This window comes from Ischnura elegans, chromosome 1 (assembly GCF_921293095.1).
Source record: "Ischnura elegans chromosome 1, ioIscEleg1.1, whole genome shotgun sequence".
Classification (NCBI taxonomy): Eukaryota; Metazoa; Arthropoda; class Insecta; order Odonata; family Coenagrionidae; genus Ischnura; species Ischnura elegans.
The window spans coordinates 35,045,746-35,071,319 of NC_060246.1; the positions used below are offsets into that span (position 1 = coordinate 35,045,746).

Sequence of the window (25,574 nt, forward strand, 5' to 3'; positions counted from 1 at the left end):
TGAAAAACAAATAATTGTTCTGTAACGCCTAACGAAATTCGGGTCCAAAGCGAGGATTAATTGGAAACAAATTATTTCTTTAGAGTCATCATAGATCTCAGGCAAGCCGGTGCATCACCGCATTTGAAAAATAATCGGCATCTGCCCCTTGAAAAATAATAAGAAGCTTCTAATATTCAAGCTTTTTTCCTTAAGAGGCATGGAGAAAAAGTTAGGAAGTACATGATATCCAACATTGGGTAGTGAGAAGCTATCTAACGGATCTATCCAAGAGTGCAACATAAATAAATCATGATAAGACCTGATCAATGAAGTTCCTCGTCTCCGTCAGCCACGAACGTGACCGGAAGAGGATACCCGTGCGTTGTAATCAGAGCTACTAAGTTATACATTGGGGTACTCATCGGCGCGGCAATCACGCTGAGAACGGACAGGTATTACCACAGCAGCGCATTTCGCTCGTGGCTCGACTCCGCGCAAGGCTGCGCATTTCCAAGCAAAACGCCGAGATTTTTCGTTTCCTAATACGAAAATGCATAACAAAGACTATTCATTACTCATTAAAAACTCAACAGTCTTCATGTGAATAGATCATTCAAGCTCCTTTGGACTTCGGAAAATGCTGAACGGGACCTTCCATTGGTTTCGCATATTTTCACCAAAAGTTTCACTAGGAACTTATAAAGTGAGCAGTTAGTTACTCATCACCCTATAATAACTAAGAAAACCTATATACGACCTTATTTTCGAAGGCATGAAGTGATGAACTCTTTTCCGAGCCCAGATACATAGTTTCTATAAGTATCACAGTTCGTTATCTCGCTATCATTCGCTTCAGATTGTCCGGATGGTAATATTTCATCCCAATATTCAAATTAATACTAAAAACCTTGTAACGGTACTGCTCTCTATTTTCCCAATTCCAAGGCAGTTCAAACTCAAATCCACCCATTGACCCAATCATCCCCAACTCAGATTTATCCCTTCCACGACTTTGCCATGCATTCGCCTGAGGTGGACACATTGTTTTCTTAGACAAAAGAATTATTTTAGTTCAAGGTTAAGCTATTAAATATTTCCAAAATAGCTCATCAATACTCAATCGGATATTTTACCGAAAACACTTTTTCGTGAAACTTTCAGTGTTAATGAAGGCTTAGGTCACATAAGTACGGTGAAAACAGTCCCCTGATACACCAGGTAAACTTTTGGGGACACACTTACTAAAGGGGAGTAAGAATACGGTATTTTCAAACGGCACATAGTAAAACAATTAACTAACATAATTTAATAAAATACACCTTTGAGGAAAGCATTAGAAGAAACAGGCCGTCGTGAATAGAATGAAAAGCTTAAAACTTCTGGAAAAAAACAGGGGAAGACTGAAAATAGACCATACCTCAGAGCTAAACAAACGATGCTAGAAAATTCTATGCTTTAAACAGAGGCTGGGGAGCGTGTAAAACAGACATGTGGAATGTCTCGATAGGGTATGGTACTTCAAGGAGGCGACCGACAGCTGAGGTCATTTTGGCACTGACTTGTGAGGAACGGGTGGAGAGAAACCCATGACTAGCGTTAACTCGCCAAAAATTCCAAGGCTCAACGTCTGACTCGACGGGCGGAGTGCTTGGCTTCAAGAGTCTTCCCCACTGCTCCGACATATGGATTGGCGTGGAAATTATCTCACCACCGGGGTTTGAAAATAATATGGAAAAATCCACTCACTCCATCCTTATAAAAGAGATTAATTTACGAATGCCACTTCGCCGAGGGTAGTGAGCAAATACGACCTACGCGCATTTCGAGAAGATTCAACAAGTTCGCTTTCAAGCGAAGGAAAAGGCATATTTAGGAAATTAAATTGCGTATCAAGGAAATTCCGGAGCTTAACCTCGATTCCTCAACATCAGGGGTATTCTTCATAAGGTCAACGCAAAAGGTGAAAACTTCACCGAAATGAGAGCGAAGTGTCCTTGATAATTAAATCTTCCTGTGCCATATCATAAGGTCACCTAAAACGTAAAAAAGCGCCACTCGACCCACAGGAAATCAATCTTCGATAATACCAAGTGATAACCTTGAGCAAAGGCAATGGTTGCATGAAATACTGCCCACTGTTACGCAACTAATAAAATAATAATGAAAAGTAGAAAACGAATATACTGACGTAAAGACACCACCAATTATTTTTTCGGCGGAATTTAATTCAGGAAGCAAAGGATATAATCCCTGTAGGAAGTCAGCAACCACTGATTCAACTACCCCTTACCCTGAATGTGAAATATTCACCCGAATTCGAACGCGCAATGGTACTGAAAGAGATTCAACCTTGCCAATCAATCCCACCACACTTTTGTAAATATAGTAGGATATATTAACGCGAAACCACGGACTTAGAATAATCAAAACGCGCGAAACAAAAGAATGAGGTAATAAAAAAAATAAAAGAGTAAGACTGTTAATGTTTTATCAACAGTTAAAGCCAAAAAGTTCAAAAATATAAAATTTCGGCGTTTTACTATACAGTTTATAACCCAATTAAAACCCACGAATAGTAGGTAAAAGGTAGTTTGAAGATGCACTTGACTTGGGAAGAGACTATATACTATTTGCACCTATACAAAGTCAACAATGAATGCAGATCCCTGATACGTAACTTTCCTCCACAAAAAACCAACTCCTGTCGAATGGTACTTCTAGGCATAACAAGATGACCCACAAAGCAGCAACGAAAGAATAGGAAGGCGCCGTGGAATTCTTGGGTTCAACAACCATTACTGCACCGTAAAATCCAGCAACTACAAGGAAATAGATTTTAAAGCACTATTTTTGATTTTCCAATGATACGAAGCACTTCTACTACTCCGACCTAAATCTAATCACATGTTCGCGCAACAATGGAATATCGATTCTTCACTAGACACAATAGGTAGTTAATTCAATTTAAAGAGAACTCGACTTCATTCAAAAACTTCGGTTCCTAAAGGCCCATTATTCATCCAACTAGCATCACAAGGTAGAGGTCGTTTCAAAAAGACCTTTAACTCAGTATCGGAAAATCCCATATTCACAAGGTTCATGAAAAATAAACTAGGGCTCTCACGGCGTCCCCTGAGTCGATGATAAAATCCGATAGTAAGCAATGCCGCTTGGCCAAGTGATAACCATCTCAAAGGTGTAAAAAAAGGACAAAAATATAAATCTAACTCAACAACCATATTTCAAGCAGCATTATGCATGATTCCATACATATATATTCATTGTGCGATCAATAAAAATACAACGCTTAAAAAATTAATATTGGAATGAATATCACATCGCGGTGACATTCAAAGGCTAAAAGATGACGAAAATTAATTTAATGCATAAGCAGGGAAAACAGCAAAATGGTAACTCCTCAGCTCAAGTGGACAATGCACTGTAAAAAATGTTTCATTCTCAGCTCAAAATTATCCTTTGTACCACTTATGTCATACTCCTATTTTTTTCGATATGACACCAAAAAAAGAGGGAATTCACTCGAAATGAAACAAAATTCTTCTGACCCGGCGCAGGGAACTTATTTAATCTACCCTCCCATTCTTTCGCAAACACAAAGGTGCAGCTCTCAATGCAACTGATTGAGGTGAATGAATACTCCTAGCTTTGAACTATAAAAATAAAAAAGAGCACATCATGAGGTTAAAAGGCGAGCCCTATGACTAGGATAGATTGGAACGGCACAGGGGACATCCGAGTCTCAGGCGAATGCCATCGAGACTGCGGGAGCATTTTCCTCCACATTCAATTACCTCGAAACGACAAAGATCGCTCCACGCATAGAGTGGAACGCTGGCAGACGTATTCCTTGATGTAAGGACGGCCACTCGCCCCGGAGTCACTGTGCATGACCTAGGCCGACCGCAAGGCAAGTCTGGGAATATGCACGGCCGCCAACCATGGGACAACAAAAGCCGGTGATTGGAGAGTCTGGGGAGGGTTATTACGTAATGGCGGGAGAGAGAGAGACGGTTTATTCGGGCACTACACGAAAGGGGTAAGTTTGAAGGGAAGGCAAATTGCGAGGGCAGGTCAAACGTGGCCCAGGCCGCCGAGGGATTACATGAGGAGCGGGTTTTGAGGAAGAGAGAGAGAGAGACACGAGTGGGACTACTGAGGGGGCATAAAGAGGTCGAGGAGAAAGGGATCAAGGAATGGAATAGGGCGAAAAGAAAAACATTTTCCCGCATCCGCATGAGCACGAAGCCGTACAGAGAACGCTGAAAACTGCGACCTTCCGCGTGGCTTTGAGAGGAAAAGGGAACATTAACTGGGGGGTCTTTGGTGACTCGTGAAAAAATACTAGTTCCAAGCACAAATGCTTACAGCCGAATATAAAGATCGCCCCGAGGCTATTGCGAAGGGTGTGCAATCAAGGCGCTATAAAACAAAATAAGGCCCAAATTTAATCTCAAGAAAACTTTACTTTCTCAACCGAAAAAGACGTACGTTCAACAATAAATACAAAATAGCCTGTGTCCAGGTATCATGTCCGCACGTCAGATAGCAGGGCCAGTCATCGTAAAGTTGGAGTTGGATATTCTAACCACGCTTCCATCCCGGGAAAATTTCATTAAACACAAAGCCGTAATTAAAAGGATCTCGTTTTTCAAATAGACAAGCCCATTCGCCTGATGGCAGCCTGAAGGATTGAGTTAACTAAAAGTAATTAAAGAGGCCCAACTTTGACGGGAAAAGCTTAAAATCTAATTACCCTGAATCGTCACAGGCAGGCGATAAAATCACGCATTTTTTACGACCTCGAAAAGTGATTCAGTTTCAACGTTCCACCCAGGCGGAGATTTGTTCCCCAGCGCATTTTCTGGACCAATAACTGCAATTCATAGAATTATCAGGCGTATCATAGGAGTACTTTATGAGCGTTCCCCACTTTAAGAATGCCACCCTTAATTCTGACGACGAGGCTCACGCATTTCTCTCAGATGTATCATGATATCTACTCATGAATATTGCAAAAAGGCTCTCATGTTAACGAATACGAAATACCCAAGGGAAAAAAGCAAAATAAGAGAGAAAGTCGGATGGATGCAGGAAAAAGAGTGGGAGAAAAAGAGAGAGAGAGAGATCGAATAAAAACACACGAGAAAATATATAACACCCGAGAATTTCTAAGTGGGGAGATGGGGAGGCGATGGAGGAGTGACGAGGGGAGTTGGGGGAGAGAGAGGGAAGAAGACCGGAGATTATAGAGAGAGAGAGAGCTGAGGAAATTTGCGAGGCGAGAACGAAATTTCGAGACTCAACCAGGCCAGTAAATAAAGCAAGAGAGATGAAGCGGGGAAAATAAAGAATTCGGTTCCCTGCCACGGAGGAGTGGGTGGGCTCTTACTGGGTAGTGGGAAGAAGACACGACGGATGAAAGAAGTGGAAAGGAATTGGAGAAATGAAGCACACACACATTAAAACGATAGAGGAGAACAAGGGCGTAAGGGAAGGGAAGAGAAGGCAAGGGAGTGGAAAGAGAGGAGAAAAGAGGGGGAGGGTGGGAGGGAGTTGGAGCGCACTGACAACGAGAGGGGGGACAGGAGGGGGCGGGTAAACAGCGGCTGATGGGGAATTATTAGATGTCCTGTGGGAGTCGAAGAGCGGTGGTGGTGAGACTCTTGAAAGAGGGTGGCGGGGGTAAGGTGGCAGGGGGAGAGGGGGGGAAAAGCACGAAGATACAGAGATGGGGGTGGGGGAGCCAGGGAGAAGGGATGGGGGCCACCAACGAGGACGCGCGGGGGAACGGTGGTCGATAATGCGAAGACAGGGACGCGCTCGACAGAACTAAAAAACACATAGATTAACGGCAAATGGAATAGATGAAACCATACGGGCACGACAACATAGCACGATAACCACCATCATGGCCTTGGACGCTTCTGTCTAGCCCACAAGCATGCGCATACTTCTCCATTGTTTCTCTAGACAACTTTAAGTCACTTTCGCAGGCATATTTTGCCGTCAAATTATCACGACTATAACCCTGTCTGGCTCTATCTTGCATTTGCCTTTTAATTTCAATATTTTATGCAGCCCTTAACCTTCTGTAAAAAAATATGCCCATCAGTATATATATTAATCGAACAACTTATGACTGAGGTATCAAGCGATAACCAGGGGTGAATATGAAGAAATTTCGTTATTTTGGACGGACCGTTTATTTTGCAAAAAAAATAAAAGCTTATCTTTCCAGAAGCCATAAATTCCGCATAATCTTACCCTTCATCCAAGGAGAAAGGGATCAGGTAAGTGGGAAAGAGTTGGTGAATGTAAAAAAGGAAAGAATGAAGCTAAAATTAATTTCACTGAAAATGTGAAAGTTTAAAACGTTTTCAGGATTGCATACAAACGAAAAACTTTTCACCTTGAAATATATAAATGATCATTTTTATTACTTCCCGAGATAACAATCAAATTCAATTTTAAACATTTTATCACTACCGAAAATCCTATACCACGTCCACAGTGCTTTAACATAATACACAAGCGTGGACGATATCTACCTGAACTTTCCAGACGAACAAGCTTAAATGAGGGGAGAGAAGCCAAAGGGTACAAGAGATTTTTTCCAAAGAAAGTTAGGTAGAGAAATCAGGTAAATAAATCATACGAGATCAACTAGATATTTAGTAGTGCATTTGATTCTCCATTCGATGCCAGCACAGAAAAGAGACTCACTCGTATCCCTTGGCCACCAAGTTTTCGTATATGTCTTCAATAATTTTCTGAACTTAACTCCGTACAGAAAAAAATCCCTTGTACCCCTTGGGTTCAAACCCCCTCAAATATTTGAGAATCAATATCCAAGATACAAGGGATACTGAACGAAGCATATATTAAAATATCAAATAGCATCCCTATACAAACAACGAATAAAAAAATGTAATTCTAATTTTTTTTAAGACCTATTAAAAATACACATTCCGTTAGATAGAGTTAATCCTTGTGCACCACCAAAGAGGAAGGGGGGGACTAAAGGAGGGCGGGGAAGAGGTAAGAGAAAGAAAGAAAACAGCTTGTATATTCTCTCCGATGGAAAGAAAAGGGTGCACGGAGGGGGAGAAACATGGACTCAAATGCAAATTGATAAGAGAAGGGTCAGGGTGGGCGGGAGGGTGGACGGAGGATGAAGCGGGAGGGGGGAGTATCCTCGAACCGTGAAAAGATGACAAAATGCTTTATTTTCCTCCGAAAAACTCTTTCTCCGTGCCAACCGCGAGGCTGCCATGCGACAGTGCGATCAATGGGAAGGAAGTTTGAGGAGAGAGAGAGAGAAAAAACGGGGAGTTTGAGACGGGTGGAAGTTTCATTCCGAAGAGATAAAGAAATGAAAAAAACCAACTGGGAGAAAGAGAGAGAGAGAGAGAGCGAAATATGGAAGAGAAAACAAGCCAATCTACCATATTTATATCCTCACGAATTTATTTCAAAATGGTAACGCCGAGGGTGTATAAAGGTCATCTGTCACATGAGAAAGTTTCTTCGATTGACGTATTTAGATTGATGTGGTACACTGCTCCCAAAAACTGAGAGGGTTAAAAACAATCATCGGAATTTTTATAAGAAAATAAATTAGTAGGAATCAGTTTCTTGAGCTTAACATCTATATGCAACTGAATGTATTACTCCATCTACGGAAACGTTACAAAGTAAGCTAAAAGAAAAAAAGAGTGGAGAACTGTTTTAAACCTATTTTAAGATAGTTGAACACTGCTGATGACGTTCCATATTCAAAAGGGAGAATTTACGATACCCAAACTGTAACCCAAACTTTGGGAAATGGCTTAAAGTTATTTTGAGGATAATAAATCAATTTGAATCTCACCGAATCTCCGAAGTTTCTAATATACATAATAAAATCCAACTAGTATTACGTTATGTTAGTCCTTAAAAAGCATATTTTCTTCTCAATAGACTTAACGAAAAGAGTACTACAAATGTTATTTCCAACATTCGCACTCTTTAACGTACGGTTTATTTCCAAAACTTTTCTCAATTCTAGTCAGTAAAAATTTTACTTGACACCAATAAAAATGGCGAATTTTATGGGATTATGTCTTATCGTACTCGTTCACATGTGATAAAAATTGATTTATGTCGTTCACTTCGCAGCCAAAGCGAAATGATATTCTGTTGCCAAACTGCGCATTCATACTAATGGAAATTATCAAAAATCATTGAAAGAACACAATAAAAAGGACGAGAGAAGGCAAGCAGTTGATGTCCCACGAAAACGAAAGGGAACGAGAAGCAAAAAATAGCACGGTACAAGCGACCCTAGGCAGAGCTATCCCAAATGCCACTGACTCACTTCTAAAGATTGCGTGTTTTTTCGAACTCTACAAGCACGACAAAGGCAAAGCAAAGAACAAAGAGGAGATAAAAGCAAGACAAGGAAGAAGCGACAGGAGCGAGTAAGAAAATAATTCCGGCTCGAAAACGAACGATCTCCAAGGACGAACCAACGCCAGGAAAGAGACTCCGCGGGGCGGAAATAGAACGCAGGGAACCGAAAGCAAAATATAAACAAAAGAAAACGCGTGAGAAGGAGAAAATGGGAGGAGGATGGAGAGGAAGCCATTGGAAGTCAAGCCGAAAGGAATGGCAAAGGAGCAGTGGGAGATAAAGAGACAGAGAAGATTACTTGATACTTCCTTAGATTGCTTGAACAATTGAGAATAGATAAATTTAGGAGCGACACGGAGAACATCATTTTAGAGCCCCACTTTATTTTCAGGTCCGACAGAAGCGATCGGTTAAGAGAGATATTTTGTCGAACAGATAGATATGGGAATTCGTTTTTCCCTCGAACCATGAAGGACTTTAATAAATCCTAGTCGTAACCTTATTTGCGTATTTGCCTTTTATATGTAGGCTAGTGTCCTAACACCCTCTGCCATACGCCTTTTAAGGCGGCTTGCAGGGTAGTATGTCGTTGTAGAAGCTTGGGTGGGATAAGGCGGATAGTGGGAAGAGGGAGACGGAAAAGGATTTAAATAGGAGCAGGGCGGCAGGGATCAAGGGAGTGCTTGGCGAGGGGTGGGAATAGGGCTGATGGGAGGGAAAGTGTTGATGAGGCAAGGGGGAGTGCTGGGCAGAACTCAGTCAGAAGTGGGGGGGGGCAGAACGAGGGGGACATAACCGAGGAGGGATTGCGGGGGGCACAATGCTCGGAGATACAACAAGACCCTTTACTCCGGCCATTACTGTTGCTGCCCCTCACGATCGTCATACTAACCGGGGAATGGCTACTACAACGTGCGGATTGAGACGAACGAGAAAAGTTGGTAACGCCAGGAGCTGTTACGTAAGGAGATAAGGCGATTTCACTTATTGCCTACACATTAGACAAATGATTTATAATAGCATGAGTCTAATTAGATTGAAGGTGTGCCGGCATATTTCATCACTTAGAACACGGAAAATCACAGACCCACATGAAAACATAGCTGGTAAGAACAAATGGTTATCTCACTCTGAAAAGCTGCCCCCAAATTCCAACTGATTTTTCCTCAGAAATCTTCAATTTCTTTCTAATTTTTCACCATAGTATTTTTCATTGGGCTCTCAAGTACCAAAACCATAATTTTTGCAGAAAGAGGAAATTAATAACAAAATTTCTACGTTTTAATGACAAAAAACTTTGTACGACTTAACAGAAGCATCAACGTCTGAATCCACATCAACGCCTCTTAAGAGATGATAAAATTCTAATATGGGCTACTCAATGTTGTATCGTAGAAAATAATTCAGAAAGTGCACAATAATAGTAGTACCAGAGAAGAAGTATTAGTTTCTTTAAGGGTCTTTCAGACCCTTCCTTAAGTAAGACAACCGCCGACTAAAGGTAACCAATAACTTTCCACATGATATCAAATAATTGATATTAAAAAATAACAGTGACGATATTTAAGAGATACAAATTCTCTTTGTGAAGACTGACCCTTGGAAGAAGGAATGAAGAAATTGCTAATGCATAAAAAATATCTCAATGCTTCATCGATCATGTTTGCACGGTGATTCATTGTTTCCTTAAACATCTATCCAACGTACAATAGAACTATAATCGATTGAGTTACAATATATAAATACAAATTGAAAAAAATTGTACAGCATTACACCAGGACTAATTGAAGAGACAACGATTGCATTTAGCCCCTGAGCTTTCTAAATACCATATAAAACAGCTAGGTGGAATAAATTACATAAAAAAAGATCCTTTTGTTAGACCAGGATATATGACTATGTTCATTAAATTTTATGATCTATCTGATAAAACACGATAGATACACATTTATATATTTTATACCCATGTTTGATACACATGGGAGCCCAGTATAAACTTATAGCATATACCACTATCATTAAAACGATGGCCAAATTATGCAATTCGCAAGATATTTTGGGATTTTCAAAATTATCAATAAGTAGCATGAACACAATAAGATTTCTCTGAAAAAAAAACTCTTAGGAGGAAATACTGCCTATGAAATCACGTGACAAATGATTTGCGTATTCATAATTAAGTTGATGAGATATATGCAGTTCCGTAAAGGATAAATGAATAAATGTACCCATTTAAGGGGAGTTCTCAATTATTTCCGAACTTATATTGCAAAATAAATGATAACAAGAGCAATGCTTGTAAAACGAATTTTATTATAAAGTTAATAATTACAAAAAAATAGCTAAAAAGAAGCTCAAAAGGACGAACGGCCAGCGATAAAATGATGGTTTCCCACGACTTTGCCTAGACAAGTAATAGACGCCAATTTTTTATGTTGATTTCCCTATCGAGGCAACTGTGGGAGCGCAATGCGGGTGTATTAACTTGGGCAATCTGCCGCCAGAGGGTTGCGGCTGCAGCATCAAAAGCACCCGGCGTCAGGGCGACGTCAAGGGTGAACGCCATCCCTCGGAACGGCGAAACTGAGAAGTTTCTGGAGACGAGACTGTTTCGCCGGGAACAACAAATCCGCATCAGGATCCCACAAACACAAATCAATCCGGAATACATCATTTTATTACCACACGCTGAATTAAAACCCGGAAGCTCGATGCAATTTCAACGGATATCCCATGCTCATAACGAATATGGGGTATGGATGATTACTGGAACGAATTCCTAGCGGTTCATCACGAGCACCAGAATATTCCATGCTCATAATTGAAATACGGAATAAATATGACGATGAATAAGCATTGAAATTTGTAACCAAATGAGCCCTCATAAAATAGACAGGCAGTTTTTAGTTCTAATGTCCAATAACAGCGAGATGATATACACGCCTTCGTGATTTTTAATTGACTTTTCCGCTCCGAATGGCGAGTTTATTTACATCCGCGATATCCAAGGACAGTCGATGAAGACCATGTGGTGCCCCATTCCGAAGCGCGGAACTTAAAAAAAACAAATCCTCCGGAAGTCATTCTAAAATAGTGGCTGTGCATGCACCATGCGTCAAAGTTCATTGAGGGGGGGGATGGGACAAGGATCCGAAACAGCGCATGACGGTTTTGGCCGACCAATCACCGCTCTCGGCACCGCCTTCACCTCCGCACGGCCATTCTTCCTCCTCGTGCGCGCACTCCCTGCACGCGCTTGCTTGGCCCTCTGCGGAAGCGGCAGTGACGTCAGGGTTACGGGCGAGATGGGGGGGGGGGAAGATGGCCGCGCTGCGCAATTCCCACGCTATCGATCGCGAGGGCGCTGTGTGTTGTGGACCGGGAGGGAGAGGGGGGTCGCGCGGGGGATAGTTGAAGGGTGGTGGGAGGAATCGACTCCCCCATCCCCCCCCCCCCCTGCTCGTTATCCCTTGTATACGCACAGAGCGCGGGACGCCACCTCACGCTGTGCGTAAGAGGGTGGTGGACGCCCGGGAGGGCGAAATTTCGAGTGGCAGCGAGGGGGTTTAGGGGGGGGGGGGAGGAGAGGCAGGATTTGCGCGGGTGGTGAGGGCGGAGGGGGTGGGGGAGGAAAACATCCCCGTGGCGAACTTTTCAGCGAATAAATTCGTCAGGTGGAGGCACGAAACATTGCGCCCGAATGTCCGCAGCAAAACAAAACACCTTTTCGACCCATAGACTGCAGACTAAATGAGACGACTCACAACAATGTCTAACGGGTACGATACTGAGGAATAAATTACTTGAGTAACGCAACGGAGGGAGAGAGAAATTTTAAATACTTAAATGCTCGTGAATTAAGTTAGAGGACTATGGGATCTCCTATTCAATACTCGATTATAGCAGCGCACTACTATGTTTATTAATACTTTGAAACTACATCGAATAGCTTCCAGGGAAAATTGAGGCCCGCAACATCCTGAAATGATTCATGAAATAACGTAAAGATTGAGGCGCAAATAATACGAGATATAATCAGAAGTAATTACTCACGAAAAAATTCATCACAAGAGACATTTCTGAAGCAACTCGAGAAATATCGTGTATTATACACACATTCCTAGAAAGAAAGATATTGAGACATCCCAGGGCAATCTTTTCAGCAAATAAATTATCAGGTACGAAATATTACGCACATTTCTCCACAATCTAATTCATACCTTCATTACCCATTGCAATAGCGACAAAGGGAGACGACCCACAACCACATCAAATTAGTGTGCAGCGGAAAAAGAAATCATTTAGGGAACTGATGGGAGAAATCCCTGCATGCCCCTCTGCAAATTATAACAAGAGACAAGGGGATTTGAAGTACAATTCTCTTCGAGCCGTATACTTTTGGACTTTTTTTAGGTAATAAGTGATGTTTCAAATGGAAAAATAGGAAATGCACAATCACCACCTGAAAGGTTTCGTAAAATAGCGTGGAATAATAAAGGCGAAAATACAAATATAAAGGCGTAAATACAAATAATAACTGAAATATTTTTCCTCTGAAACAATGACAGAGCCGGACGAAATGCCGGATATAGTTCAGTTTTTACCAGAAAACTGATTAGACACTAACAAAAAGGACGGGAAGGGAAAACGTGGACGGGCCCAACTTTTCGGCGATAAAATCCGTCAGTTGAAGGTGCGATATTGCGCCCGTTTACCCGCAACCCAACCAACACCTTTCACGCTCATCGCAGTCCAGATTGCCTATCCGAGGAGACGACCCAAAAGGTTAAATCGGCGTACCACGAAAGAAAAGTACTTGGGAAAATAGAGAAATGAACAGGGAAACTCTGCGTCGGTGTATGCAAACACATTGAGGCAGGGAACAAATAGGACCCCTGTTCAAGACTCAGCTTAGGCAGACAACTACTGCGCTTATGTAAACCTCAAAACAGAATAAAACTGCGCTTATGTTACTAAATATTAAGTAACGCCAGTATTGGTAGGTCGTATTACAGGAACACTGGTTGGAATTTGAATACAAAAAGAAAAAGGTAAAACGTCAGTCAAAGCATATTAGTTCATGATAAAGCCTCACTCTGGTTAATCGCTATTTTTTCACTGCTAACGAAACGGAAGAAACCATATCAACTTTAATCAATCCTCGGTTATTCCGTCCAGTTCCTAATTTCACATTGTACGTGAAGCCTCGATGGTCAATGAATAAAGTTGAAATGAGAGCAGCAAAGGCAAGATTTAACTTACGTTAGTATTACTCCGTTAATTTCTAAATCGTAATTCACCGAATTCTACACAGGTGTCTTAAGAAAATGCTATGGAAACATGATAGGTGGAATGTAACAAAGCGAAAACAATTTCACCTAAGCAATGATTGCCTCAGCAGTGATATGCAAATATTCAAATGAACTTCTTAGATATCGAAAGTGACAATATGCAGAGATGATCGCGATCTTTCTTCACATGTTAGGATCTAGATTCCTGTAGATGGAAAAACAAGTGCCTACTTAAAGTTTTCATGACAACCTGAGGCCCTATACAGCAGGGAATTCACGAGTCGGAGGATAGAAGATTTCGTACACTAGATGATAAAACTCAACTTTATTTGCGACTTTTCGATTTATTTCAGGAACATTGCAAAAAACGTCACTCTAGAGGCTATAAACTTCAATCTCAGTTACCAACTACCCAACACCTAAAAATCGCTTCAAAACAGCCAACTCAACTTTCCATTAGATTTTATACACCTCTCACTTCATACACGGGAGAATTTTCGCAAAGAGGCCCATTTCTGCCATCGAGACGGGAGAAGGTTGGGGCAACATAGACTGCGTGGAGGGATGAAGGTCAAGGTGGACGTCACCGCTCGCTCTAGCTCGGGAGGAAGCTCGAAGCGACTCCCTCCCACTACGACTACGATGCCATCGATTTTTCACTCGTGCGACCACGGCCACGGGCAATCTTGATTTCACAGATATTCAAACGCAAATCGAAAGGACATGTGGAGGGGGGAAGCAGTTTGATCTCAGAAGTGACGGTGGAGGGGATTCGGTCTCTACCGGCAAGCACGCGATGCGCAGTTCCTTTCCTTTTACTCCCTTCAACGGCCGTCCAAATGGCAGACAACGCCAGTGAATCTGATAGTTTCCCGCGGCCCAAGTTAAAGCGCATCGACTGACGCGAAAAAGGGACACGAAACACGCATCAAAATATATCTACTCCATTTCGCGCAAAAATAAAGCGGAGCCTAGTGATGCACAAAGGATCGAATGAAACACCAACCGATAGCGACCCATGAGAACACCCCTTTATATTTTTATTTTTTTCGATTAGAAAAGCGCTCATCACGCCCAAGAGACTAAATATTAACGCCGGCGAATGTGAAGACGGATGAGCCGTGGAAACTGGTTGTAAATATTGAAAGCCCTTTACAAGCCGATATGCCATCGCTTTAATACTTAAAAAGGCTTTCCGGATTTCTTTCGAAGAGATCGAAATATTAAAGAGCACTCACCGAATTAGATGCGGAAGACCTCGGCAGCCTAGAATTCACATCTGGTGGAACGAATGGTCCCGAATCCGTCCACGGCTCCTGCCCTCCGCCCCCGTTTCTCCAGGACCTGGAAAATGGGAAAGAGAAGTTTAAAATGAAATCGAAATACTTGGGGAGAGTAGATGAAAAGAAATTCAACTTAAGAGGAGGTATCTCCCTCACTCGACCGGAAGATTTTTTTTCGCCATGAATTACTCGTAGAGCAGTGAACACTATAATCTTGAAATTTCTCAGGGTATATAGACTAAGCCTTTCTCAAAATTTACCTGCGCCAAATAAAAAAATAGCGGAAATAAAACACGGAGGTAAAATTTACTTCCTTAACTTAATTAACTTAATGTTGACAGGAGTCAACTATATACACAATGAATTTTTTCAAAATGATGGCGTGAGCGATAAAAACGAAAAAAGACCAGCCAAGCGTCCACTTACATCAATCACAATTCCTGTTTGAAATTTGCTATGTGATTATTTTATGAGGATTGTAAGAAATATATCAGTAATTCCCTAGCACTTGAGTTCAATGGCTCACATACATTAATTATGGTAAGTTAAAGCTCCGCCAATAGCGAAGTGAATGCTTACGATAAAGGGCTGACTTATTATTTTGGAATTGAACTGTTAATGCCGATGACGAAAATTCAAAGAATTTACGAAATCGTTCTTAAATGCTAAAAAAAAGTTCACCGAATTTAAAGTTTCTAGGAGTAATCCATCAAAATCGATAATACAAAACTGCCAAGGTAATAACGGAAAACACAATACTAACTCAAATTTAGTAAACTTAAACTAGCTAGACATGGAAGAAAATTCGTTGAATTTAAGCACACATACATATAGGCTTGCAAAGATAATACATTATTCTCAAAAGAGGAACATACGACTTTGAATCATAAAACAGAAAATTTTTGGAAAAAATTGCATAATTTAGTGAGTGAGAGAGCGAAAGGGATAGTGCAGTTATTGCTCAACCAAAATATTTCAAGCAAAGCAAAAGTGGAAAAAATACTTCCAACAGATTTGATTTCCAACATCTCTTTATAACATAATTTATACTTTTCTAAAGGCCGCTATACACGGCGAATGCTTTCATTAGCATGATCATACGCATGATAATTCACCGTGTATGACGGAGCAATTCGCGAATGAACCTTCATGCGCATTCATCATTCATTCAACATTACGACAAGAATCATTAACAGGAGAATAGAACGAAGAGCAGAAGAATTCCTAGATGAGGACCAATTCGGATTTAGGAAAAGCAAGGGCACAAGAGAAGCATTTAGGCTCTAAGGCTACGCATAGAGAAGATAATGGAGATTAACAAACCGACTTTCATAGCATTTGTCGATTTAAAGAAGGCGTTTGTTAACGTAAAATGGAATTCAATGCTTAGATTTCTGAAAGAAATCGGAGTTCTCTACAATGATCTTATTGCATTGATCATTCAGTTAAAATTATTACATGTTCTATTTTGTTCGCATGATCATTCACCGTGTACAGCGGCCTTAAGCGTAGATAATAATAATAAATGCCTTAATACGGGCGAGGTTGAAACTAATAAGTACCTTCTTCCACCGACCTCTTCGTTAGCGTCATTGCAAACAAATTTAAAATAATAAATAAACGTTTATTATACAAAAATATTCAATATACACTTTTAGTATGGAAACTCAGTTCGAATTCCAACAGCCACATCTAACATATACCACAATGAAGAATATTCTTGATTCCATGATTACCTTTTCCCATTAAATTATTATCAATCTAATTAAGAGGAATGTTATTTGAAGATATTTAGAAATAATGATAAATATAGAATGAAAAATATAAATAAATATATCGAATCCCTGTCAGTTACCTGAGTATTGTATAGGAATTGTTGGCCAAAGAACGATTTTATGGTGTCTTTTTACACAAAGCATGCAATACCAGAACAAACCAATGTCAGTATGAAGTTGGTAGAAAGGAAGAGGAAAGTTTGGAGAAGATGTAAGAAGGGAAAAATAAATAAAAGGAAATAATCGATAAACCGATGTGAAAACAAAGATAATAAAGGACGAATATTTACAAGATCGGGTGAAAAATACCCTATCTTTTCTTTGGATGCGAAAAAAAATTCCCATCGACATTTACCCTCAGTTCATACGAGAATTCCAAAGCCGGCAAGACTCCATATAAAAGCAGACCGCTCTACCACCTAGCGGAGAAATTCAGAACTTTGTCCACTGAGCGAGGGACAGGGGAGTTTCCCTCCTATCGTAAAGGCGGGAAATTTTGTAAGCACTTATTCACATCGCGTTATTTTTCACGCTGAATTACCTTGAACAAATTGAATGCTCACTTTCATGAAAAAGACTCTCAAGCATCCTCATTCTTAAAAACACGGCCACTGAAACAAAACATGACTTTTAAATTGAATGAGAGACGACTAAGAGCATATGAAACGGATACGTTGTCGTTGAATGAAGGGCTTTACATTTTCCCAGAGTATTCTTTGCACGAAGATTTCTTGGGTTTAGTTCTGAGTACTTCTAATGAAAAGCAACAACGTTTAGAAAAAACGTATGTCTCCGCCATTACGGCAGAACGTGAGCTCAACGTTATAATGGTAGAATCAGAAAGAAAAAATGATGACATGCATAGTCTTAAAAACATTGGCACGCTACATCAATAGAAGCCGGTGGAAAAAACTGAACAATGATTCATTCAGGTAAAACTTAAGGAGTCAGAAACATCAATTAACTATTCCATCTGTCTATGAAGACCTTCAAAATGACCTATGGCTTACCAACATGATTTAGCACATAAGTCTTATTCTTCATTAAAAATGGAATTGAAAACAATACTACTGTATTTCGTGACTTTCCTTTGTATGCCAGACTTTTCCGCCGGTAAAATTTCCTCTGGATCGCGACATAGATAGCGTCAAAGGTCAAGAATTTTCGGAGGAATGGCCATTAAAAAAATCTTTTATGGCTCTCTTCGGACTCGATAGGGTTTCAAATTAAAGGATTTTACTTTAGTATTCTTTATGGGCAGACAGTTGTGTGGATAAAATCAAATAACTTTAATTCATGCGATTTAATTTACATTAAATATTTAGGTCTTTAAGTTCAGTGTTATAGGAAACGATCAAATATTTCAAAAATAAAGTTCCAAAAATATGGTATGTAGAAGGAAAATATGAGCAAGTATGGTATTTTTGCAGATAAATTTCATTTCAAAAAGCACCATATTCCATTAATTCATATTAAATATTATAATTAATTTCTCCCCAAGATTCTATTCAACATTATGCACCGCACTAAACTCAGGATATACACCGCAATGCAGCTACTACGCAAACAATAAAGATGTACCGGTTTAATAGCGTGTTTTTATACTTGAAACATGGGAATCTTCCATAAATGTACATCAGCAGTCATCGACTTATATCAAACCTTCCCAGAAATTCTACAAGATACATGGGAAGCAATATTCAGGAAAAAATTGTGGAGCTAAAAAAATATATTCTTGCTCCGTCGTCGATGAATGTGCCATCAACGGAAAGGAACTCTGGGAATAAGTCGTAAAAAAAAACAGCACCGCCGAGGTCTTTCGCGGTGTCTTGGCTTTCGTGCCTTCTTTGGGAATGGAAGGGTTGCATTTTGAAGCCGAGCGACAATGCTGGGGAGGAAGACGCGTTTGGAGCGGAAAACACTACGATTGAGCGACGGAATGACCGTGAATGAGGCGACATTACTGCGGAATGCCATCTCTTCTTTTTGCGACCTGATCCGCTTCATGGCGCCACTGCTCAGACGGCGCAAGGATGCAACTAAATAAAATGTTAAAAAAAATCAAGAATGCTGGTAACTAGGAGACGTGGAAGGCTGGAGAGGAGCGCGAAAAGAGAGCAATGAGTCAAACGAAATTACGCCGTAAATATCGTAGGCACATGCTACCTAAACATATGTATTTTCTTCACCTTCCCCACGTGCGAAAACGTGGGATTGGAGACTGCAAAGGAAGGAGGTACTTCGATTCGGTTTGGGCCCGGAATGACGGCGGGGGAGGCGAGGGAGGGCAGAGGGGGTTTGGCAGTGGTGCCCTCTGATTCGCTGCGAAAAATATTGAATTCTCGCCGAGGAAAGGGAGAAAAAAGTGAAGTGGCGAGCGAGGTACGATAATCCCGTGAGTCGCACAGGCCACTGCGCACCCACGGCCCTTCTCACTGAGTCGAGGATTACTTTTAGTGCGCCGGAAATCGTTTCGGTCGAAGCTCCGCCACAATGCGAGGTTTGATAGCGGGATAAAAAAAATCTCACCCTCCAGCCTTAGAGCATCTGGTTACGTTCCCACTGTGCAAAATCTTCAATTCGCCAAAATTGCACCGGTTGGGGCACTATTGTAAAAATAAAGTTTGAGTTCATACACGAATGTATATGCATCGAGCAAACGTCATGATCAGTGTAGGCATGTAATCGAGTATAAGAAATCGGATTGCTTTTGACGATTTCTTTTGCAGTAATTTGTGGTTGTAACGATTACTTTCGAAGAAATGAAATTTTTTATTTGTATTTTACCCCTAAGGGTGAAAGGGGATCCGTTACTTTTGGTGTAATCGTTACTTGCTTGTAATCGACGATTACTTTACTGATTTCACTGATTTACCTAGACCTACAGATAACTTCGTGTCTCTGAGAACCATAATTTGCTTGTTTAGGTTCGGCCACTCATATACTGTAGCCTACTAATGAACGGTACAAAATATAACACCCCTTATGTAGTTACATCAGTTACAATTATAAGAATTGAAAGTGAAATTGCAACTTTAGAAATTTATTTGAGTCAATTATTCCCTATTTTTACTGCAATATTCGACAGCTACCACGTGGCTTCTAGAGTGGACAATCTAACAAGAAATAATTGTAATTGTAATTTTAAAATTACTGATTACTTCATATATCAGTAATTTGTACTCGTAATCGATTACTTCTTTACGAAGTAACTGTAAGTGAGTCCAGTTACTTTTCCTCTGTAATTTTACCAACACTAATCATGATAGAGTATACCATGTTACGAAATGAAAGCGACGAAAAATACCATTTTCGGGAACTAATTCATATACATGTCATCATATTCGACAGAATCCATGCTAGAAGGCAAAAAAACAGAATTTCTTTCACGGAATTGATGCCAAAATAACGTGAAAAAACTCTTTCCAGAAGTCGAACTTCCAAAACTTTAAAATTATAACGAAATATACCAACATGACTACATGAAATAATTTTATCATGCCTGAATTAGGAATACCGACTAGAGATCGAGATTCAACGAAGATTCAGCAATGTTTTCTAAAAAAGTGTTACATAAAGAATCGACGCATTCATTGTTTATCCCAACTTTACCAACGAGACTTCAATAATATTTATCCTGAGTCAAAGAAGACACGTATACTACATCTTCCCTAAACCCAATTTCTTCCCCAAAATTGTGCTTTTAAAGATCCATATGATTTATTCACTCATTAACTTTAAGGCCATTGTTTATCTCTTTGAATTTTTGTATCATACATAATTTAATGTATTATAGTTTTATTACACCCCGCCATTCATTAAACGCAATTTTAAAAAGGAGATTTGATAGTATTTACCATAGTCTATAAGGATGCGAGCTATGCGTGTAGTTTGAAACAATAACAATTAAAAAAAAAATTAATTTCATACAGTTCATTTATGACATTTTCCTTTACCTTTTTAAAACATTATAAAACACACGATTAATGGATTAAAAAATACGATTACCCATTTGTATTGAGAGTCATAATTCTCAAAAGGGCCTGGATTAGCAAACCCATTTCCTGAAACTTTTTCTTGTTTATGTACGTTATGCGAGCGAAGTTGGTTCCATAAACACAAAAAAACCTAGAAATTTAATGAATCTGATGGTCGTGAAAGTAACGTGTAATGTCGAAGAAACAGTGGTGTTGATGACACCTTGAAGAGAGAAGAGTGGAGCGTCAAACTTCAGATTCATTAAACTTTATACCTGATTCGATATCTCCACGTCATTTCGTTCAAGTGGAAATTTTATGCAAATATATCAGCGGTACAAACCAAACCTTAACGTGTACGGAGAAGTACCTAAGATGATGCTTTTTAACAATTACTCTTCGAACCACGATTCCATCGAACTAAATCATCAAGTTAATATAAGTACAGGTATCCTATTTTCCGCTGCTTTGAACGTATTTTGATTCAGTAAAAGGTGCATCTCTTTCAAGTGTCGATTGAAGTGCACTTCCCATTCCACCAGAAACACGACATCTCAGCTTCACATCTTTCTTTCCGGGACGGAACATGACTTATCTTCCCCACATACGACTCAAGAGGATAGGAGACTCACCCGAGTAAGCAGTTTTCAACGTACTTATAATCCCCACTGACCGAGTATACACCACCAATACACCGAACGTTGGGAATAAACGCCACTGCGGTAGTAGAACTCTCTTTGATCGAGCCCCCATAATCACTCATCCCCCTTCTTTACATCTTTCTACTCCTGCCGCCGGTCCATCTCTCCCACCTCCGAGCGTCCAGGGAGATTCCGGCCCTTTCAATAACACTCCACCCCTGCATCGTCCGGCCCATCCTCCTCCGACCTTTCACGTGTCACAATCGATATCACTCGTCGGGACGTCCGAGCGATTCACGCGAAAGAGAGGCGCGCCTGCTCACGAGGGCTCCTGAGCGAGTAATGAGCGATGCGGCCCCCGCAACCCATTCAATTGGCGAACACGCCGACACATGGTACTTCACGCGGAGGGCTCGTAAAACGTACTCGACTCCCGCCTCTCGAGCACAGCCCGAAAATATATTCCGTAGTCTCTCCACGAAAATGGAAGCCCTACGGAGCAAGTACAGGTATACAATTACCTGTATAGGCTCACATTCACAATTTCCATAAGTTCCAGTGATATAAGAGGTTTTCCCAGTAAGTAATGCACCACAATTTTTTTCTCAGCCGACAACAATGGTGCTAATTCGAAATTTTACATATTCATTATCTGAAGTTTCATTGGTGCTCCTGCAAAATTTCTGGCTCCTACAACTGATAGCGTGATGTACAGCTCCTACAACAGATGCAGGACCATTTAAAAATGGCGTCTGTTTGTGAGGTAAGTTGCAAGCAGCATGCCGTCATTGAATTTCTCACTGGAGAGAAATAAACTATTATAATCCTTTACTATGATAATATAATGATAATCCTTTACTCCTTAATGAAGTTGAAATGGGACACGTGATTAAGGGCGATATAACATTTATCAGGTTATATTTAGTTGAGTGGAAATTCAAGCACTAAAAATCACAATTCCTAAAACACTTGTATCCAATATATCTGAATACAGCAGAGGGAAAATAAATTAATCTTTATCTATTGATTAGACGTTTTAACTACTACCGCAGTATCGAGGCAAATGAACATCTGAATGATTCCTTATTTATACGTAGGCACGCTGGTGTTGAAATCCATCATTTGTTGAAGATTATATTCAAAATGGGTGGTAAAATAAACAAACACATTTTTCCCGAAGTTTGGGAGAATTGAAAGCACATTGATTTCAGTGGCGTAGCAGTCCAGAAGGAAAAACGAAGATTACCGCCACGGTTACAATTGACTCCATTGAAACAATCTAGCAAGAAAAACAAAAAAGTCATTATTTCGATGAAGTTCAATGTCCTTGAGTCAACAACATAACAACCGGATGCCGCTGAAACGCATGAGGGGAAAGACCTCACCAAAGTATCCTTGAAGGATGCAACCTGACCACACATCTACTGGGGTTGCCTACATTCAAGGGTCGACCTTGCAAGAGCTCGACTCAAGAACTAGCTACCGAGACTCGTGCACGACGAACGCACGTTAGAGCTTAAAGCATCAAAATTTGAAGTGCAATTATTCCCTCTTGTGATACGCCATCGCCAAACAAATCCAAAGGCGAAGAAAACCGTGTGAGATGTTATTCAAATATATTTCAACAGAATATGGTCATATAACGAGAGCAATGAAATTATACCTACAGTAATCAGAGAGTGGATTTCCGATAGCATTGGTTATTAAAATTTTTAAAATCAATAATTACCTTAAGAACTGGAAAATGTCCTTTCTTCTCTTTCTCGACTTGCTAATTTTCCAAAATTAAAACTTTTCGATGACCTTTCTATCCTCCTGAAGATCCCACGCGAATGAAGGTGTCTTTAAACAACAAATATGAACTCTGATAGGAAGAACTGACATTACACAAATGTTGTACACTGATAGGTCTATGAGTAATACAATTAAGTCTAGCATTTCTATTTGAGAAATTGCTTGAAATGCGAAAAAATCATTAAAAAATGGGAAACGAAAATGTGAATCCGTTCACGCTGCTTGTAGCCAGATGCATTCATAATATGTATTAGGATGAGCAATAAAACTGACAGTAAAATGTACATCGTGTAATAAAGATCATTTGAACCAAAAATTTTTTTACAGGAAGGAATAATCAACATCACTTGATAACAGCAAAACCTAAGTATTTATTTATTCAAAAAATTATCAACATACTGCATTTAACAAAAACAAATGTTAGTCGAATGAATTCAAACAGAAATCAGATCAAAAACACGTATGAAGATAGAAAAGGAAATAAGCGACAAAAATTGACATTGAAATGCAAAAAAGCATGGATGGTAATGGCGTAAGAAGAGTGTGTTATGCTGTATGGAAGTGATTTCATCAGGTGAGAGAGGTGGATGAGAAGGATAATCTCCGGATTAGATTATCGAGTAGGTATCCACACTTCGTAGATTATATGTTTTTAATTACCAGGAAGCATTAGAACGTGATTCCAACGAGGGCATTGTATGTGATTCATGCGTTGTTGACGCGTAGCCATTTCAATTGAGTAAATCGCCGTTGGTGAGATTTCAGCATTTATTATTTTTCAAAACGAATCAATTATTTTTCAAAGTGGTACTAATCAATCACTCTTCCTATACCAAATTTGGAAACAAAATATCGAAAGCTTCCATCCACATGATGATAAAACTTTAAGGTTACCTTAGTGTGGTTATCCAGCGCCATTGGTTTTAAGAAGGCACCTGTTGCAAACGTTGGCCTACAACTAATTCTCTGAGTAACTGATCCACTTTAGAAGAATTTAAGTGAAGCTATTCGGAAATGACCACAATTTATGACCACGATAAAAGGAATTTTGGTAGATTCAACGGTAGAAAAAGTTTCAGAAAGTGAAACGAACACTATTTACAGATTGCTAAAGCAATACACAGCGTGACAATAGACAGCGTGAGTTTAAAAATTCTTTGTTGTGGGATTACTGCGCTGAGCGCATATGTGGGGATACTATGATTAAAAATATTCGTCATTCAATGCAGCGAAATTCTTTGGATGTTCAAAAATGTTTTTAGAACAAATATGGTCCTAATTTAGAACTATCAACTACCCCTGAGGCATTATCACGCGTGCCAAAATATCAAGCTTCAAATCGTCATGAGTATTTTAATAAGGATTTCATTAACAACATTTCTTAAAAACAGCCAAAGAAAACTGTTCATTTTATGTACTCATAGGTAGATAAGTCCTATCGTTTCCCACAGAAGACAACAGGTTCAAACAGGGCTTCGCCGCCAGCTTAAAATAGTCAACAAGAGATATTATTGACTGTCACAGTCGATAGAAGGGCCTCGGATTACGACTCCCCATTGAGCAAGTAAGTGAAGTGAAATATAACACAGAGAGACGATCTAGTTTCAAAATAGCTCAATAATAATTTTAAAGTATGATCAAGGAAACAAAGACTTAGGACTAAGTTCCAAGAGCATCTCTTCGAAGCTGTGCCTACTCACTTTCATAAGCAACAACTAATTAATAAAGGCAGAAATTGATGATTTTGTCATTATATCAGATACCTCTGCACAAAAACGTCAACTATATTATAATTAAGAGGGATAATTCATTCTTTGGCTTGATTATAATACAATCAAATTTTCCACTCCACTGCAAGACTGGGAGGCTGCCTTTCGTACATTTTCTCATCCCTTTCAGAGATTTTGTGGCGAGCTTCGTACTGCAAGCGAGAACAATTGAGCATCAATAACGCCCTGAGAGCGCGAGCAAGCACGGAAAGCGTGAACGCCGCGAGCGAACCTAAATTACGCTCTACCTCGAGTCACCATTTCTAAGCGTGTTACATCGATGAAAACTTTTTTTGCAGGCAGAGAAGAATGTCAGTCGTATGTCGGCATTTCTCTTGACATATTACCTTTTTCAGCGACACAGAAATGGAACTCGTACGCTCATGTGGCATGTGAGATGTGACTTAAGTACAATGGTTTCTTTCGAAACGTTTCCAGCAGAAAAAAAGTTACGCAATGCCCTAGGGCAATAGAGCAATAGCCTTAAAAAGATAGCTATGTACGAAGACAATGACAACGGCTGATTAAAAACAATTTTAAAGAAAATGGAGGACATTAGCACTGTTACTCCACCCGACGGCAATTGAAAAGCCATTCAAACTTTTCCTGAAAATATCATAATCAACTACCTTTTACACCTATTAAACAAA

At 40.0% G+C, this 25,574-nt stretch overlaps 1 protein-coding gene across 4 annotated transcripts in view; it reads right to left on the minus strand.

Annotated features, from left to right (window-relative positions):
* Positions 1-25,574, minus strand: part of LOC124158725 (adenomatous polyposis coli protein-like) — a 389,744-nt gene that overhangs the window by 256,530 nt on the left and 107,640 nt on the right. For all 4 annotated transcript variants that reach the window (XM_046534002.1, XM_046533985.1, XM_046533994.1 and 1 more), the window contains one exon: positions 14,924-15,029. In XM_046534002.1, coding sequence (XP_046389958.1) covers positions 14,924-15,029 — 106 coding nt within the window. The remainder of the gene's footprint in view (positions 1-14,923; positions 15,030-25,574) is intronic.